We start from the raw sequence: 20,693 nt of genomic DNA on the forward strand, positions 1-20,693 counted from the left end.
AGCCTAACCAAAAGAAGGCTGAGGGGAGATATGATCGCTCTTTATAAATATATCAGAGGGATAAATATCAGGGCGCGAGAGGAATTATTTAAGCTTAGTACCAATGTGGACACAAGAACAAATGGATATAAACTGGACACTAGGAAGTTTGAAATTAGACAAAGGTTTCTAACCATTACAGGAGTGAATTCTGGAACAGTCTTCCAAGGGGAGTAGAGGGGGCAAAAGACATATCTGGCTTCAAGACTAAGCTTGATAAGTTTATGGAGGGGATGGGTATGATGGGATAGCCTAATTTTGGCAATTAATTGATCTTTGATTACTAGCAGGTAAATATGCCCAATGGTCTGTGATGGGATGTTGGATGTGGTGGGATCTGAGTTACTACAGAGAATTATTTCCTGGGTGCTGGCTGGTGAGTCTTGCCCACATGCTCAGGGTTTAACTGATCGCCATATTTGGGGTCGGGAAGAAATTTTCCTCCAGGGAAGATTGGCAGAGGCCCTGGAGGTTTTTCACCTTCCTCTGCAGCGTGGGGCACGGGTCACTTGCTGGAGGATTCTCTGCACCTTGAGGTCTTTAAACCACGATTTGAGGACTTCAATAACTCAGACATAGGTTAGGGGTTTGTTACAGGAGTGGGTGGGTGAGATTCTGTGGCCTGCATTGTGCAGGAGGTCAGACTAGATGATCATAATGGTCCCTTCTGACCTTAAAGTCTATGAGTCTATATTATAATCAATGTGTATATTATGTATCATTTAATATTTTAATGTAATATTAAATCAAAATGAAACATTTCAATGGTCTTGCATAGAAAATTTCCTGAATTTTAATTTCACAGGAAATTTTGGATTTTCATTCCAATTTGGAACAACTCCCCCTCCCCTTACCCCGCCCCGGGGTCAGATGGAATGAAATGGAATGGAAGTTCTAGTTCCCAACTAGCTCTATTAATCACTGACTGCAATATGAGCTGCTGCTCTGAGCTTTTTCACCTTCCACACGCATACACTGCGCTAGGAAGTGGCAAAGTAACAGCTTTAATCTTATCAAATCCAGCTGAGCTGCTCTAAATAAGACAGCGACTAAGTAAAACAGCATGATAGAGAGAGGAATCCTATTTGCACTTCTGGCACTGAAACAGCTGTAAAGTCAGGAGATGGCAGGGTCTAATAATAATATGGAGATATACCTATCTCACAGAACTGGAAGGGACCCCAAAAGGTCATCGAGTCCAGCCCCCTGCCTTCACTAGCAGGACCAAGTACTGATTTTGCCCCAGATCCCTACGTGGATCCCTCAAGGATTGAACTCACAACCCTGAGTTTAGCAGGCTTTTCCTGCGAGACATGGTAGTGACAGCAACTATTCCAAATACATATTAAAAAAATCATTAAAAGTTTTGACAAAAACAAATAAAATAGATGTAGAACTTCATGGCTCAGGAGTCTCATAAGTTGAAAAAGTGAACAAACTTGAAAAAACTTTACACTATATTTAAGTATTTCATTCCACATATCTGCGGAAAAGATAAACTTTTAGTCCATTTTTATACAAAGTCTATGTTCTAATATTAAAACTTATTCTTATATTTGTGTGTTGACTTCACTATATCATTTTTGTCTTAAGAACTACCAAATAAAATAATGAAGTCAAAGTAAACGGACTGTACTCTGGCTGGAATAATATGGAATGGTAATTGAGCTAATAGTGATCACTTCCATAGGATGTAAATGCATAAAATATACTTGTACTGAAGAATGTTACACCAAAATGTATTGGATTTGAAGCCCAAAATGAAGACTGAAATACATCATAGTTTCCCTATATCTTCTGACAAGAAGTTATTTCACCTACAAATCACAGACTAGATTCTGATCTCTCATACACAGGCACATTGACATGTACAGCAATAAAATAATAATAATAATAGAAAAGAATGTATCTAGCTTAATTCCAATGTGTTTCAGAAAAAAATGGGTGAATCTCATTATAAGTATATTACATATATGGAAACTGATGGGCATGTGACTTAATTTCTCTATGCAAGATCACACAGCAACCAGGACTATGACTTCAGTGACCGAGTCCTGTGCTATAATCCCTGTACAATGCTACTTCAGTAAGGTCAGGCAAAATCATGCGGACCTTGTAGGTTTACAAGTCCCTCACACTAAAAGACAGTGCATTATAATTGAGATTTAAGGTAAAAATCAATACATACAAATGTCATTTTTGTTTTTAAAAATCCTTCATGGACTTGCCTCATCGTATCACATGAACTAAAGTCTCCTCTTACACCCCTGAACAAGTCCTTCTGCTTAAGTACAATCTTTCTTTCTGTACCTTTACACCATTTCACAAGATATTTGCATCTACAAACAACCTCTTACCTCACCAATCTTCAGTTTTAGCTTCTCCATGGATAAAAACTCGGTCCATTTGATGTGCAATAGATTTTTAAAAAATGTAGAAATACTTCATCATATTTCAGATCACAAATGACCCATGCTAACTATTAAAATTTTAGTTTTTACATACCATTATCTCCTCCTCCAAATGACCATACTGTTCTTCCATCTTTGGATAGCGCTATTGTGTGTGAACTACCACAGGAAACTTCTCCTACATTGCTAATGTCTTTGACTAAAGTTGGAATGTTACGGCTATTGCTGTCACCATGACCTTGGAAAAACAAAAATAAATGTATTTTGATATGTTTCCTTGCTCCTGTTTATGAATTCTAAGATCCATTTGTGTTTTCTATTGTATAATTACAATAGAACTTTGCTAATTCATCACCTTGTAATTGACATAAAAATTTATATTTCTTCTTACTTCTCAGCAATGATTTAATAGAAAAGTTCTGTAGTAAGGTCTCAAATGACCAACGCTTCATTATTTTTACAAAATGTACTACAGAACTTTTACTAGTGCATTATGAAGCATCATAATTTAGGGAAATTTCTTACCTGCTAATTAGATGTGTCACCAAAACTAGGCTAGATGGGGATAACGTACCCTTTCTAATGCTCGGTTGTGGCTAGCCCAAAACGTAGTGGTCTCATAGGGTAAGTGACTTCCCTGAATGTGGACTGTAAAAGTCAGTATATCACAGAAAGCCCCTGAACAGAGAACTAGCCAGGATGAGTAGCCTGAAACACTGATCTTTGAGTCAGAACAGCAAATCCAGGAATCTGTTCAACCCACTTCAGATCCAGGTAAACACTTGAAAGCCCAGAGGACTTTGGGACTATAGCATAAACTAAATAGATGCTATGATCTTCCTTATCTGGAGAAAATAGAGCAGTAAGACTGAGCATGAGACTGATTTTCTAATATCTAACAGCAAAAAGACCTAAGCCTCAGAGCAGCACCTACTGAAAATAGGAACAACTGAAATCAGGTATCCAATAAACAAGAGGTAGGCAACCTATGGCACACGTGCCAAAGGGGGCACGCGAGCTGATTTTCCGTGGTACTCACATTGCCCAGGTCCTGGCCACTGGTCCAGGGGGCTCTGCATTTTAATTTAATTTAAATGAAGCTTCTTAAACATTTTAAAAACCTTATTTATTTTACATACAACAATCGTTTAGTTATATATTATAGACTTATAGAAAGAGACCTTCTAAAAACATTAAAATGTATTACTGGCATGCGAAACCTTAAATTAGAGTGAATAAATGAAGACTTGGCACAGCACTTCTGAAAGGCTGCCGACCCCTGCAATAAATCTTAAAATGTACCAACTGTGTTTTGCTTTTGCCACCTGCTGGGAGGAAAGCTACACTACCCCAGATCTGGTCTGGCACAGGACAAATGAACTGAAAAAGTCAAATAAATGAATGAAATATGTTTTAGATGTAGCATACTGGCTTTAATTGTTTCCTCACTTACTATTTTGCAAAGTTTAGTAATTCATAAAGGATCACTCATCAGTGTGATTTAATGAGGTTCTAGTGGTACTGTTATTTGAGCACCTTTTTCCTGATAAAAAAATTTTCACTGCAATTTTCAAGAACTTATTTGCATACACTGTGAAATTTCAAAACACAGAAAAGTATGTTTTTCATTTAACAAAATTAACATAGAACACACAAATTTTAATTTGCTTAACTAGCACACAAATCACCATTAATCCTTCTTAAGATGATAACTACTGGAGTGCTACTGTTTTAACTTTTAAGAATTAGTAGAGGTAGATTTTTAACTATAATAATTTCTTTACCTCAAATAACAGCTAACCATTAATATTAACAGTTCAACAGAAAAAAATCAGTCACTTAGTTATAGCTCAAATAACTTAATAAAAAAGTAGAAAATTCAAAATCAGACAAATCAAAGGAAAGAGAAAAATGAATACAGTACACTTACCCTCACTCAACAGAAACAACAGAAATCTTTTCTTCCCTCTCCATTTCCCCCATGAGTATGTATACAATTGCCCCCAGCATTTCTAACTTCCCGTTGGTCCTTCCTGTATGTAATCCTACCACTTAAGAATCCAAAGTACTTTATAACAAACTTGACCTACATTTTAATTTTAAATTTACAATGTTCTACAAACTTTTCTTTTTTTTTATTACAGAAGTTGTTGAGGAAGCTAGACTATTTGAAGCATGGGGGTTTTGTCACCAAGGAAGGCATAGGGGACAGTTTGGAGCACTGGGAGACGCTTTTTGTTTGAAAACAATCAGACATGAAATAGTTAATTTTGCAAAGTAAATATGAAAACTTCAGAAACCCTAATAGACAAGGAAAAAATCTGAATAAATGTGTAGGCTCATTACTGAACATATGCCCTTTTTAAAAGCAACAGGTCATGTCCATTTCATACAAGGAATTTTTAAATTACCTAGTCTTCCAAAGTCTCCTTCACCCCAAGTATACAACTCTCCATCTTCTGTAACAGCAGCACTGTGTCTATATCCAGCTGACACGCATACAACTACCTGCATTACATGCAAAGAAAAAAGTTTCTAAAACTGAAGCTGTTGCAAGTAGTGGAATCATACAGAATTTTGAGTCGTCCAAGAACAGAGTTATGAACGTTTGCCTTCAATAACATTGGACTACTGTACTATAAATCCATTTGTTTGCCCCCATAAAATATAGCGTGTTCATTAAATTATTGTTACAAACTGTCTTTTAGTATTTAACAAGCATTTGCAAATTGCAGGGGGGGCAACAAAGACAGAAATCTGAAACGTGGCCATGTGGCCACAACTTTTATTTATCAAGCAAGCTTAAACAAGAGTAATTTAAACTAGATAATGCCTGCAAGGCAACCTAGTCTGGCAGCAGTAAATGAGAGAAGGGAGGAAAACCCACACCCAGCTGTCAACTGCCCCATTCCCTAGAGGTGCAAACGAAGAGCTATCATAGGGCAAAGCATGAAAAGGCTCACTTTCACCATTGCACCACCTTCTTCTGGATGGACCAATCTGTTTCAGGGTCTGGGAACTGTCCAATGAGGCATTCATTACAAGGGATAAAGTCTGTGGCAAATAGGATGCTCAGAGCCTAAAGGCCTGTTCCCTTCCACCCCACTGCCCTCCACTTGTACAGCAGTTGTAAGAGTGGCGCATCTTAATCATCTCAAGAGAGTCACATAATCACTTAAAGTTGTACGTATTGCCATTTAATACTGAGAGAGAACTGAGAGCAAGAAACTCCCATGTGCTATTCCTGGCTCTACAAGTGACTCCCTCTGTGGCCTTGACAAATCATTCAGCCTCTCTCTCTCTCTCTGTTTCTTCATTAGAAAAAATGGGAATAATACAGTATTAATCTACTGCACCGAGGAGTTATGAGGATTAACTAATGAACTCTGAAAAGGAAAAGCACTGTCAATGTTAAGGATTCTGTGTTAAAATTATTACATGTAACTAAAAAGATCAGTAATCTTCTGAAATTAGGTACCAGTTCAGCAAAGCACTTACACACATGAGTTAAACCCACTAACCACCAAAGGAACTACTCACATGACTAAAGTTGAGTGCATGTTTAAGTGCTTAGCTGAAACAGGGAACTTCCACCCTTCCAGCTTCCCCAAAAGAGTAATCTTACATACAAACGGAAATATTTGAAGCCTTATGGAAGTAACAGCATTGAATTAAAAAGGCATGAAAACAAAAAGACGTTCCATTACATAAAACATACCTTTCCTTGTAAAGGACCCTGAATAAGTTTGGGATATTTCTGTGTTGAACTATTTCCATGTCCCAGTTTTCCATAGTCACCATCACCCCAGCTGAAGACTTCCCCCTCTGTGGTAAATGCTAAAGTGTGACCATCAGATCCTTTCGAAGATGATACCTTTTTAATAGACCTGTGAGGCTCAAAAGTCAATTTTTTCAGTGTGGACTGGTTATTGGAGTCACCAAGTCCTAGCCTCCCATAGCTGCCTTTACCACAGGCTCTGACAGAACCATCCGTGGAAATGACAAACGTACAATATTGTCCGGCTTCAATCTATAAGCAAAAAAGATAAAAATATTACAAAAGGAAATACATTAGATAAATAAATTGTGCAAAGCTTAAAGTTTGTACTTTTAACAGAATGTTGTATTCCTTCATGGATCCCTTTTGTAATAATGCAAACTAAAAATTAAGGGGCATTTGGACTTGAACAAGCTATGGGAATGCAGGTTAAGTTTATCTTATGTAAATCTTAAATTAAAAACATTCTTAAATTCCAAAATAAAGCTATTTTCTTGCTACATGGATAATATAAATACATCCCAATAAAGCTATTTTACCTAGTAATTTGCACCTCTTCACTCACATAGTTTAAGTTGTAATTCTCACCTTAAAGACACATAACTAAATCAAGCAGGAATAATAAAATATCACGTAGGAACTAGGGACTTTCTCTTGCATGAGTTTTGCGAGGGTGATTTGGGCCTCCTTTAGCTCTGTCAGATTCATGAATGGACATAAGATTTCTTTCAAATGGGGTTTCTTTGCCGCCTCAGCCATCCCAACCCTGCTTCCAGGGTTAAAAAACAAAGAAACAGCTTCATGGAACAGACTTACAGTAGGTTATGCTTCACTGTAACTGACGATAAATTGTCCTTTCTATACACTATTATGAATTCACTGAACATTAAAATGTGTAGTTCTATTAACAAGACACAACACAGAAGAAATATGTATTTAAGGGAAATAAGACCAAGGATTAAATGTTCCTGGGCACAAGAAGATTACTTGAGAGCAGAAGAAGGCATTTCTCCACACAAACCATGCAGCACCCAAAATACGTTGTGTGGGTATTTACTATATTATTTAAATAACCACACACAAAACATACATTATGCTTTTGTATATTATATTTGCTAGAAGTGTAGTTATGCTAATGCATAAGCGTGCCCTATTATGGACTTGAACCTACTGTCCTTTGGCATATAAAAATTCTCATTGACTTCAATAGAATTAACTGCAGAATCTGGACCATAATCACATCTTTATCTTGTGACCAAAACAAGCTTTTACCTACTTGAACACTGCAAAGCCAACATAGCAGCAAAAGAAAAAACTTTTCTATTTTGTGTCATGTATCAACAAAAGTGCTAACTAATTGTGCCAGCAGAATCCATGACTGAAAACAGAAAGAACATACTGTAGACTGATTTTCAAAAAGCTAGTCGAGCTTGCTGTGCCAGCAGTTGGACAGGTCCTGCTTTGACTTTTAAACTAAGCAAATTTGATGTGAAAGTAATTGATGGAGAATAAGTATTAACAGCTAGGGGCTTCTTTTTTTTTTTTTTTTTGGTAAAGAGTGAAGCAGAAAAAATGTAGTAACCCAAAGAATAATCTTCTTTTCAAACAGCTTTTATAATGAACTAGAGGATTTACTTATACACCTGTTCACAGTCATTTAGAAAAAAAAAACAAATCCATGTTTAAGTGTTACTGTAGAGAACAATCATATTTCTTCACAGACCCAAAAAGAATTAGGATATATTTCCAGATGTTTTTCTCTTTTCAAATATTAGGACTTGACAGTCAATCCTAATCACAAAAACTCTTTAGATCTTATATATTAAAGTATAAAAACTGGAAAAACTTCAAACATGATATGCATCTTCTTAGTTTACTTCTACAGTACATTAGATACCACTACAAAAATCACTCACAGTTTGTGCATCAGAAAAACTTGGTGCTAGTTTGGGCTGAAGTATTTTCTCTTGTGTGCCTTCTACCAGCTGGTGGCTGCTGTTACTACCCCAAACATATACTTCACAAGTCTCAGAAACAATGGGAGCATCACCAGTTTGTATACTGTCAGGGCTGGCACATGTTCTAGAATAGTCTGATGCCATTCGACAAACCTAATTCAATAAAATAAAAAACAAACACTAACAAGGTAACTAAACAAGAATTTTAGTTAACTTTCAATGCATTTTCCTACTGGCCAAACAACATGTGTATTCTTACATTCCCATCATTCTGATTAATTCAATTTTTTACCTAAAGCACAATACTGACTTTTAGCAATCATCTGGTGGTTAAAATGCAGGCTGGGGTGTCAAGAGATATATGGATTGTATGCCCAGTCAGCCAACAGACTTGTTGCACTATGATCTTGGCCAAGTATCTTAGCTTCAGTCTTCCTTCTGTAAAATGGGGTCCCCCCCATTTCACAGGATAGGTGTAAAGCTTAATTCATAAAATGTTTGTAAAACTCTTGGATATCCTTAGAAGGACCACAAAGTTAATAATTTCAGTTTTAAAAAAATTTGAGCTAAACAAATAAGTGAATTGTATTTTGCACTGTTTCACTCTAAACTCAAGGTTCATTAAAAGACATACCTCCTCAAACAAACACAAAGCTGCCTCATAGAGAGAGCATAAACCATCAGGTGTTCTAGTTGGTTCCCTCCACTGACTTCGATCAGCAGATGATCCCTACAATTTAATAAACATTGGTGATGTCAGAAAGAGAGAAGTACACACAGCAACGGCACGTTATACAACATATTATTGATGCATTTATTCTTCTAGTTGTGCAGTGAAATCAAATTTGTTTTTGGAAATCAGTCTATAACCAAAATAATTTTTTAATTTTGAATAACTAAACAATAACATGGGAAATATAATATATTCATAAGACTTTTAATTTTTAATTAACCACTCCAAAAATACTGGTGGGTTAATTCTTAAGTTTGAGTTTTGATTTCCTTAATATTGTTTTAAAGTAGTGGTTTGTGTGCATTTGTAAGGTGAATGCTTTTTCTCTTAAACCACAGACCACTCACACTATTATTTTTGTATGATGCAAATCCTCCAATGGTTTCAATGATGTTTTTATATTTAATCATAAAAACAAGTTAGACACATTAGACAGCTTCAATTCTATATAAGCAGTGGTTTTCTATGCAAACACTTGTCTTTCACTGGTGCATTTGTCACCCATAACTAGGGTCTGAAAGACAAGCACTATAATAAGCATTTTAAAGGATCTGGTTTGATTCAGAACCTGATGGAAGTTCTCCTAAATAAAGCACTAGTCCCTAATAAATCCCTGGGTCAGCTCACCTCCTTTCAACATAGAGCTGACACAACCTGTAAAATACCCATATGACCAATTGTATTACAGATACTCCCTGGGTTATGCAAGACCCAACTTACGCAAATTCGCACTTAAGGAAAAAGTTCCATAAGCCAGAAATAGGATTTTTGAGTTGCAGAAATTTTTGCATAACATACGGGTATACATTTCTGATTTACGCAAAATTCGAGTTATGCAAGGCTTTCCGGAATGGAACGACTGCGTAAGTTGGGGGGCGTCTGTACTGTGCATATACAATAGTGATTTTCTGCAGTACATTTATTGGCTTAATGCTGTGCCCCACCCCACACAAAAAAAATTATCCTATTCCTTTAATCTCTTTCAAAATAGGTTTAATAATTTAGGTTTCTTAGCAGATGGGCAGGGCAGAGGTTTTTGATTTTCAGTTTAGGAGAAAAATCTGCCCCCGTTTGAGTTTGTGCATATTAAGCTTAGGCCTGATAGGTCTTTGACTGCACATCTCTCTGGGATTTCAAGACTTTAAAGAATATTCCAGTGGGGAAAGGAACCTCCCTCTGGAAGTGCCAACAGCACAATGAAATTTACAAGAATCTCATCAATTTCACTCTTGTTTAGAACTTACACAACAGCTTGTAAATTTTGCTGTTTCTCCCAAAGGTACAAGCAGCAGAGGTCTGGGTTAATTAGGAGGGTGGGGATGTCACATGCTACACAAATTTCAACAGTGAACCAAGCATATTACACAACTTTGAACACTAAGGGAGTCCAACAGAAAGCAAACGTTAAAACCCAGTTTTGTACTTTTTACTATATTTATTTTGGAATAAAATGTGTTTGCAAGTACATTCTTGATACTCTGTACAGTCACACCAGAAGTGTCAGATATTTTTGTTTGGTTGGCTTTTTTAGGGGGCTGAGGGTGGCAGGCAACAAGACATTCAAACAAGATGTTAATGAATATACTCTATCCAATTTCTACCCTCTTCAAAGCAATTATACTACTACTTAAAATGGATAAATATTCCATTCAGGTTTTGAGGTGATATGTTTAGATTCAAGTTGTTAATTAATAACAATGAAAAATTTAACCAAAATAGAACTCAAATTCCAAATAAAAGTCTTAGATACATACCAAAGATCTCCGCATCTGTGTTAATATATTCATAAAACAGTCAAAACTGATCATCCCTTCTTGACTTTGCAGCATTTTGTTTTTCTCCATTGCATTTACTACAGCTGACGCTCCTAGAGCCATCTCTATCCATTCAAGAAGGTATCTCAGAGAACCACGCTGGGCAGCTAAACCAAGAAGCAACTCAGATGCTAGCCTACGACCTAAAGTATCTGCCCCAGAATTAGGAATAGTTACTCCTTTAAGAAATGTCGTTACTTGTGATAAACAGTCAAGTCCCATTGGTGGAATCTTACTTTCATTTGCTAGAGATAAGGGTGGCAAAGAGCTCACAACTTCTATTGCAGTATGAATGACATCATTGCAAAGACTGAGGCCGGGTCCTGAAGCAGGCATCATCCAACTTTGTCTTAGTAGTGCAAATAGCAAGCTTAGTCCAGTCCGGACTCCCATTTCTATTAGAGCATCTGTACTTGACCTGGGACGCTCACTGATAGAATGGACATCTGTTGATCCAGAACTGCTTTCTGGAGAATGCTGTTGCTGTTTCACCTTGCCTTTATCATGATATTTATTAGAAAGTGCATAAAAGACACGCTGCAACACAAGCAGACGTTTTCGAAGTGCTCCAGCAAATGGAGAATCTGAACACACCATCTTTGCCAGTGCCAGCTGGCTGCTAAGAAGGGCATCCAAGTAGTGGTCCTGTTCATCACTGGATAAGGAGTCACGTTCAAAATCTGGTAACTGAGGTCCCTTGAGGCACAGAACCTGTTGGGGCAAGGGCACTACTTCCTTATTGCTGACTAATTTAGAATACAGGACAGAAACTCCCTCCCTAGTGGCAATAGATTCACTGTCCTCTGTGATCCAGGAACTGTTTAGATGTTCAAGCCATTTCAGCTTCACTGGTGGCACCATAGCTGCCATCTTTGTTTATTCTTCTGCCATTAGTCCTAGAAATGCAAAAAAGATTTTTAGGCATATGCAAAACCATCCTTATTACTTGTTCCTCAAATTAAAAACAAATCTATTTTTATATTGTATATACACACACATATATATAAATAAGGGTCTAGGGATTTCCATTTGTTTGTGCCTAAATTTAGGCACTTCTACCCAAGTTCAGCTACCTAAATAGCTGTCAGAGTTCCTACCAACTGCAATGCAAAAACATACAGAAATTCTGCAGACTAATTTTGATCCTCATTTGAAAATACACATCAATAACTCCCTAACAAAAAGGCATTATGGTAGAAATCTGCACAAAAAATTAAATGCCAGAATCTCCATTATAACTCAAGTTATTATTCACTCTTACAACAAATTTAATCCAAATACTGTAGAGTCAAAGTAATTATCCCCCTCTAAGACAAATATGTCCCCATTTTACATAAACAAAAACTGAAGCAAGGTAAGGTTCATACACAAACTCTGTGCTACATTCACAAAACCATTCTGCCTCTGAAAATGTACACTGTGGGGATAAAGAATGAAAATGAAAACATTTAGTGCACAAGAAGTTTTTATATCATAATAATATATAGAAGCACACACTATTAATGACAATTGTATTCATTTCCCCCAAAACACAAAACTTCCCAATTCTTTAAACCTTTGACATTCTTGAAATCAAATAGTATCAATAAACAGGGTAGTAGTGGCAACATCCACTACTACAATGAAGAAACAGACTTGAGGACATCCCTAATAGTCTATGCCACAACAAAGGGTCTGATCCTGCAAACATACATGTGCTTAAACTTTACTATTATGAGCAGTCCCACTACAAGTAACAGTTCCCTTTCAGAGTGGGAATCTGGGCATCATTGCAAAAATTGTTTTCAAAATGGCTCTGAATGCATTAGTAAGGGTCAGCAAAGAGCCATTTCATCATATTTGCAGACTTAGGTTACAGCTACACTGCAAAGCTTACAGTTCTACTAGCTGTGCCACTGCAGCAATGCTAGTGCAGATGCTCTAAGCCAAGGGTCCCCAACCCCCGGGCTGCGGCCCGGTACCGGTCCGCGGCCTGTTAGGAACTGGGCCGTGAACCGACCCCTAGCACATCAAGCGGCGTGTCTCCGGCGGGGCCCCTGAGCCCCGCCCCCTCAGAGCCGCGTGGTCAGGGGGTGGGGCTGGGAGCTCCAGGCTGAGCTCAGCTGCCTCCGCTCGGCGTGGAGCTCCCAGCCCCGCCCCCTCACCACGCGGCTCTGAGCGGGACGGAGCTCAGGCCCCGCCGGAAACACGCTGCAGCTGTTGGGCGATGTGCTGAGGCTCCAGGTGAGGAGGGAGCTGGGGTAAGAGGCTGGGGCCAGCGGGGTTGGCTAAGGGGCAGGGAGTCCTGGGGACAGTCAGGGCACAGAGAGGGGGCGGAGGTTGGGGGGGCGGTCAGGGGGCAGGGAATGGGGGGGGGTTGGATTGTGGGTGTTCTGGGGGGGTCTGTCAGGACTCAGCGGGGGGGGGATAGGGGTTGGGGCAGACAGGGGACAGGGAGCAGGGGTGGGGTCCCAGGGTGGTGGGGGTCTCTGGGGGATGGTGAGGGGACAAGGAGCAGGATGGGTCGGGGATTCTGAGGGGGGCGGGCAGTCGGGGGGGCAGGAAGTGGGTGGGGGTCAGATGGGGGGCAGGGCTTCCACTAATTCTGCATTATGGTCAGTTGTATAATTATTTCATTATATATTACAATAATAATAAATAAAAGTACAAAAATAAATGTAATGCGCTTGAATCATCCCAAAACCATCCCAGAGGTCCGCAGAATTTTTTTTTCTACGAAACTGGTCCCTGGTGCCAAAAAGCTTGGGGACCGCTGCTCTAAGCCGATGAGAGAGCGCTCTCCCATTAACATAATTATTCCAACCCCTGCAAGCGGCAATAGCTATGTTGGTGGGAGAAGCTCTCCTGCCGACATAGCACTGGCCACACCAGCAGTTAGGTGGATGTAACTTACATTGCTGAGGGGGATGGCTTACTCACACCCTGAGCGACATATAACTTATATTGATGTAAGTTGTAGTGTGTACATACAATCAGGGCTGGCTCTAGCGTTTTTGCCGCCCCAATCAGCAAAAAAAGATCGTGATTGGCGGCAGCTCTAGCGCCACTTCATTCTACGGCAGCAATTCGGCAGCAGGTCCTTCGCTCCGAGAGTGAGTGACAGCCCTGCTGCCAAATTGCTGGACGTGTCGCCTCCCTCTTCATTGGCCGCCTTCATTGGCTGCTTGCTACGCTGGTGCCTGGAGCCAGCCCTGCATACAATCCATAGAATAAGGCGATTTTTTATTTTATCCGTAGCACCTCCGGGGTATTAGATGGGCATGTTACTGGATTCATTACTTTAAATAAAATTAAATATTCAAATAAATACGTACTACATGCAATTCTGTGCTTTCCCTCCCCCCCACACACCTTTTGTGTGCATGAAAGCTTTCACACTAGCTCCCTAAAGACACCTATAACTGCCTCAAAGGACTCTTGTCAAAAGGAACAAATACCAAACAACCCAAGCAGCTACAAAAATTTAAATCACATTTGTTCTGGACTCATCTTTTCAAGTGCAGGAAGTGACCTGGAGCTCAGAGATAAGTTTATCACTGGAAAGAGTACTAAACACACCCACTGGCTGCCACCTGCCTGACAAGCAGAGGAGGAATTACCTGTGGGTCTGCATTGATGGCAGCTAAGTCAGAGAAAATATATACTGTCCCACTCAGTCCCTTTTTATTTTACTGTTTTTGTTATAGATTCTCAAAAAACTACTATAATAATTACTGCCATGAAAGGTGCATGCTCTGCTACATGTGTTCCAGCCTTTTCTCGCTCACTCTCTCTTTCACACACACACCCACCGACCCCTGCCAGAGTTTCCATCAGGATTGCATTTGGGTCTTTTGGGGGAGGAGTCTTAATGTAAATACAGTAACATGGTGCTTTTTGTTTGTAACTCTAGAGGCTTCCTCACTATCTAACTTCCCTCTTCAGCACAGCAGAACTAAAGAAAAGTAATTTCATATTAGATAATATAACATTTATCACTTGTTTATTGCTCCTCTAAACATTAGCCATTGCTATTTCACACACAGCGTAACTGCACATCTTTAATGGACAGGCTAAATGAAATTAGAGAGCTTGATGAGTGAAAACAGGTTCCTGAATTTGTGAACGCAAAATTGTCTGAATCCAAATGTATTTGAAAGAAGGCTCAGCTCCTATTAGATTATCTTCGTACCAAAATGCTAACAGCAGAGCATTAACAACCTTCAGATAAAAGTGTGCACTACAAAGCAGGTCTACAATATTTCCTATAAAATAGTAAGTTTCTAGAAAGATTTCATTAGGAAAATACAAATGAGTCCTTATTAGATTGCTGTTCTCTCATCCAACACATCAGCAGTCACAGGAAGTATTGTTGGAACCTGGGAATATCTTGTTGTTATCAATAGCACACACTTCCCATGAAAGGCTCATCTTCTACAAACCAGTATCCAAACAAAATCCCAAAACTAATGGACTCAAGGGTCATGATATACAAGAGTATTCAAGCAGTAAGTGGTTCAATCCAGTTATTTTAATATCCATGAGAGATACGACATGACATGCTTTTGCATTACATTTCAGAACATGTCAACAAACTGACTAAGCACCCTGAGTAGACCAGGCAGAGGACAGCCCTAGATCCTAGTCAGGGTTACCAGCTGGTGCATTCAGTATTTATAATTTAAACTATCTTCCAGAAGCTCACAGCTATTCTCCACTGTACAAACATTTCAATTAGCACAGTGCTTTGGTCTCATTCTAGTGGCTCATAGAAGTTTGTACTAATTTGTCAATTGCACAGTCGATGACATCTACAGCGAGTCACAGCAGGAGTACCTAATCCATCTGCAGACTGAACTAGAGAAAAATCTGCCTAATTGTCCTAAACACAGAGTATGTTTGGCTATAACATTATACAAAAGTGCCTGCAGTGCATACTAGTAGTGAGTGAACTACAGGTGGATGGAGTCAATGTCATCAACCAGACACCAGCCCCAAAGATAAAGCAGATGATCAAAGTTTGCCTTAGGCGTGTGGGTTGGTCTAGATGATTTATCCTGCACTTTGGCATTACTGTGGGTCTGTTACATTTGGACAGAGAAGTAAAGGCTAATAAAGTGAAGAGGGATCAAAGCATTTTCACACACTGCCTGTGTGAGGATCATTATTTAAACAGGATTTTAACAGCCAAATCCAGGACCAAACTGATACCTCAGTAATACGATGTGGAGTAGTGCCCAGGCGAAGAACAGTCAGTCACTGTTTCCGTCAGGATATCAAGTACTGTATGCTCTGGGCAATTATAAATGTTTGGCAATTAGGAGTGAGCTAGAAAGCTAAAAGCATTATCTCCTGAAATAAAAACTCATCCTAAGGATAAACTAGAGGATACTACAATGGCATCACTTGATGAAGGAAAAGAATGCCAGTCTTAGCACAGGGTCTCTTTATTTTCCATCAACCCCATAAATGAAAGGCAGGAGCAGACCCTGACAATCTGGGAGTACGCCCAGACTGGACCACAGATTTGACAACCCAAGCAATGCAAAGGCAGTAAAGTACATGGGAATTTTTGAGGGGCTAAGGGCATTTCAGGCCTCATTATTAGCTGTTTTGTATCTCCTATTTTCAACCCCCCACATTCCTTTGAACTTTGAGAACAGGAAAGATGGATCAAGAGATGCACATACTATCTGTTTTTTCTAACCATATTCCCTTCTCTTCTTGGGGTTGAAAACTTACTAGCTCTCTGTCGGAGGCTGGGATTACACAATTCAAAATGAAGGCAAAGGCATTTTTAAAAGTGAGCCCTTCTCATTGGAGTGGTTAATTAGAAATAAAGCAAGGCCCCTATGTGCACTGTTCCAGCTAGGAGTGTAGTCAGGCGAGTTGAGCTTTGGAGAAGAAAGATGCGTAGAGCAACTGTGCTTAAAGTTTTTTTTATAAATAAATAAACCACCACATGCAGCACACCTGCATTGTTTTCTTTATTATCCTGTTATTTTTATTCATTCACTTGCATTTTAGTCACATTTTGTTATTTTGTGTTTTGCAGCCTAAAGCTGGATTAAGGACTCTATCATCCTCCACTCCTTATAAAGCAGTGAGACAGGTTCTTTAATTCTTCACTATTACCTGCCTACCACGAGAGAAATTTTTGTCCAAACATAAAACATTACATAGAATGTAAATTACATCACTTTTTAAAAGAAACCAGAAGTAAAAAAAAGGCAGCCACTGCACATGTATTTCTGGGTCACTAAAATCACTATAAGGGTTCAACACATGCACAGCAAACTAGTAAAAAAAACCATTTTCAAATGTTCGTTTTGGTCCATTCTTTTGCTCTGTTTATGAGTACTGTGTACTTTTAAATTTTTTGGCTTATCAGAAATGACAATATTTGCTCTAGATGGATAAAATTTAGATGCTTCCTCCATAATGTCTGGGTAGGTGAATAAAGAGCCATCTTCAAACCAGACTTCAATCCTGCAAGGGACTACAGCAATACAGCAGTGAACTCATACCAGGCTTTAGGCTTCATTCAGAGAAGGCCTGATTAGTGTAAAACTACAAATATTGACAAGAGACTTAGAGACAAAAATATTGTCTCAGGCTCTGGAGACAAAAATATTGATCTTGAAAAATTCTCAACAGGAAAGTTTAAAGACGGTAGTTAATGGGGCTAATCTTGAACTCTAAATCTGAATGAAATAAACATTGAAAAAGTTATACAAAAACAAAATTTTAGGTAGAAAGAATGCGTCGGGGTACATCCATGTCCCCCACCCCCCTAATAAATAAATAAACCATCCCACCACAGCAGCAAGTTTCACAGCCTAGGTCAACTGACTTGGACTTGAGTGGCTCGCGCTACACGTCTACAAATAGCAGTACAGATTTTCCCACTCAGGCTGGATCCCAGGCTCTGAGACCCACACAGGGTTTTTGAGCCCTGTAGCACAAGTCCCTCAAGCCCAGGTCAGTTGATCCAGGCTCTGAGACTTGCTGCCAGGGGGGTGGGTTGGTTGTTCCCTAGAAAAACAACTGACCCAGGGCTCCAATTTCCTCAAAATGTTTTTAGGTCTGATGATCTGTTACTTCAAATTAACCATGAAGTCTAATATGAAAAGAAGAAATTTTCAAAACACTGCTATTCTTGTAAAATGTGTGTCTCGTCAAAGGAGTAATAAATATGCTTCAGACTGGGATTTCTTTTAGAGTTCCCACAAAGGTTCACACCATGTTCTGCAGAACAGGCTCAGCACAACGTATCTGACTTTATGCTGATGGGACCACCTCTTAAAAGAAAGTGGTTTGTTCTGCGCCACTTAAGTTCTTAGTTTTCCTTATGAGATTTGCTGTAATGAGTGTTGTCCATCTCATAAAAACTATCATCTGCATTGCACAAAATAGACTCAGAAACCAAATCATTAACCATAGACAATTCAATAGAGACTTTGAATGGTAACTAATTTCTAGTCACTTGTGCCAAATTTTAACGATTAAAAAAATTCATTGAATTAATTGTAAGAATAAAAAAATTAATTGCATGATTAATTGCACTGTTAAACAATAGAATACTATTTATTTAAATATTGTGGATGTTTTCTACACTTTCAAATATATTGATTTCAATTATAACAGAATACAAAGTGTACAGTGCTAACTTTATATTCATTTTTTATTACAAGTATTTGCACTGTAAAAAAAACAATAGTATTTTTCAGTTCACCTAATTAATACAAGTACTGTAGTGCAATCTCTGTCATCAAAGTTGAATTTACAAATGTAGAATTATGCACAAAAAACTGCATTGAAAAATAAAGCAATGTAAAATTTTAGAGCCTGCATGTCCACTCAGTCCTACTTCTTGTTCAGCCAATCACTTGGACAAACAAGTTTGGTAACATTTGCAGGAGATAATGCTGCCCACTTCTTGTTTACAATGTCACCTGAAAGTAAGAACTGGCGTTCTCATGGCACTGTAGGAACTGGTGTAGCAATATATTTATATGCCAGATGCACTAAAGATTCATATGTCCCTTCATGCTTCAACCACCATTCCAGGGCACATGCATCCATGCTGATGAAGGGTTTTGATCAATAACAATCCAAAGCAGTGAGGACTGCGCATGTTCATTTTCATTATCTGAGTCAGATGCCACAAGCAGAAGGTTGAGTTTCTTTTTTGATGGTTCAGGTTCTCTAGTTTCCGCATCCAAGTGTTGCTCTTTTAAGACTTCTGAAAGCATGCTCCAGACCTCGTCCCTCTCAGATTTTGGAAGGCACTTCAGATTCTTAAACGATGGGTCAAGTGCTGTAGCTATCTTTAGAAATCTCACACTGGTACCTTCTTTGCTTTTGTCAAATCTGCAGTGAAAGTGTTCTTAACATAAACATGTGCTGGGTCATCATCCGAGACTGCTATAACATGAAATATAGGGCAGAATGCAGGTAAAACAGAGCAGGAGACATACAATTCTCTCCCAAAGAGTTCAGTCACAAATTTAATGCATGCATTATTTTTAACAAGCATCATCAGCATGGAAGCATGTCCTCTGGAATGGTGGCCGAAGCATGAAGGGGCATACGAATCTTTAGCATATCTGGCACGTAAATACCTTGCAATGCCGACCACAAAAGTGCCATGCAAATGCCTGTTCTCACTTTCTGGTGACATTGTAAATAAGAAGAGGGCAGCATAATCACCTGTAAATGTAAACAAACTTGTTTGTCTTAGCGATTGGCTGAACAAAAAATAGGACTGAGTGAACCTGTAGGCTCTGAAGTTTTACACTGTCTTGTTTTTGAGTGCAGATGTGTAACAAAAAAAAATAAAATCTAATCTACACTTGTTAGTTGCACTTTACAATAAAGAGATTGCTCTACAGTACTTATATGAGGTGAACTGAAAAATACTATTTCTTTTGTTTATCATTTTTACAGTGCAAATATTTGTAATAAAAAATATACACTTTGATTTCAATTACAACACAGAATACAATATATATGAAAATGTAGAAAAACATCCAAAATATTTAATACATTTCAATTGGTATTCTATTACTTAACAATGCGATTAAAATGTGATTAATTTTTTTAATCAGAATTAGTTAATTGCATGAGTTAACTGCGATTAATCGACAGCCCTACATTTAACAATATTATGAATTCACAGAGTAAATTAATACAGTATTTTGAATTGCATCGGGGCAGGTGTTTGTGTCCAGTGGTAATTTAAGTCCGGAATTAGATTTAAGTTTCTTTCTAGACAGATGAATTACATGGAAGAAAGGTACTCTATGCCAGCAATTACAAGGTGCTTAATAGCTGCAAGGACTGTTTTCTGTTTGTGTAATTATGTAACTCAAGGGTTCTCAACCTGGAGGTCAGGACCCCCCAGAGGGTCGCAAGGTATTACATGTGGGGTTGCGAACGGTCAGCCGCCACCCCAAACCCCACTTTGCATCCAGCATTATAATGGTGTTAAATACATAAAAAAGTGTTTTTAATTTATAAAGGAGTGTTCGCACTCAGAGGCTTGCTATGTGAAAGGGGTCACCAGTACAAAAGTTTGAGAACCACTGATGTAGCTGATTACCTTTATCATTCCTCAGAAGAGTCCTATTTCATTTGCCATGTTCTTAACAGCTGAGACAGGTAAAGTGATGGGAACTGTAAAGACAGAGCTACTCCTGCTCTTGTGCTGATATCTTATTGAAAAAAGGCTTCTGAAAAGAGGTGGGAGTTGCATTGCGCTCTGAAGAAGTCATCTTTATTGCATCCTAATTTCTGCTGAAAAGTCTCCCCCAACAGCCTCATTTTCAGCCCCAATGAACCTTGTCTGGATAAACTCAGTTGCAGCACAGTCATTGTTCACAATATTCTTCGGAGTGATGCAAAGAAGTGGTCTTAAGTATATCCATCCCATGAAATTATTATGAGTAACAGAACCTTCTTTTGGGTATGACACTCGAT

The 20,693-nt window shown here is 38.7% G+C and overlaps 1 protein-coding gene across 1 annotated transcript in view; it reads right to left on the reverse strand.

Annotated features, from left to right (window-relative positions):
• The window catches only part of HERC1 (HECT and RLD domain containing E3 ubiquitin protein ligase family member 1), a 217,162-nt gene that overhangs the window by 158,136 nt on the left and 38,333 nt on the right, over positions 1–20,693 (reverse strand). Inside the window, exons 2-7 of the mRNA XM_044979291.1 lie at positions 10,674–11,629; positions 8,821–8,916; positions 8,145–8,339; positions 6,169–6,480; positions 4,862–4,958; positions 2,545–2,688 (exon numbers count right to left, since the gene is read on the reverse strand). Of these exons, the coding sequence (XP_044835226.1) occupies positions 2,545–2,688; positions 4,862–4,958; positions 6,169–6,480; positions 8,145–8,339; positions 8,821–8,916; positions 10,674–11,603 (1,774 nt within the window). The 5' untranslated portion in view covers positions 11,604–11,629. The remainder of the gene's footprint in view (positions 1–2,544; positions 2,689–4,861; positions 4,959–6,168; positions 6,481–8,144; positions 8,340–8,820; positions 8,917–10,673; positions 11,630–20,693) is intronic.

The sequence above is a fragment of the Mauremys mutica genome, chromosome 11 (assembly GCF_020497125.1).
Source record: "Mauremys mutica isolate MM-2020 ecotype Southern chromosome 11, ASM2049712v1, whole genome shotgun sequence".
NCBI lineage: Eukaryota > Metazoa > Chordata > Testudines > Geoemydidae > Mauremys > Mauremys mutica.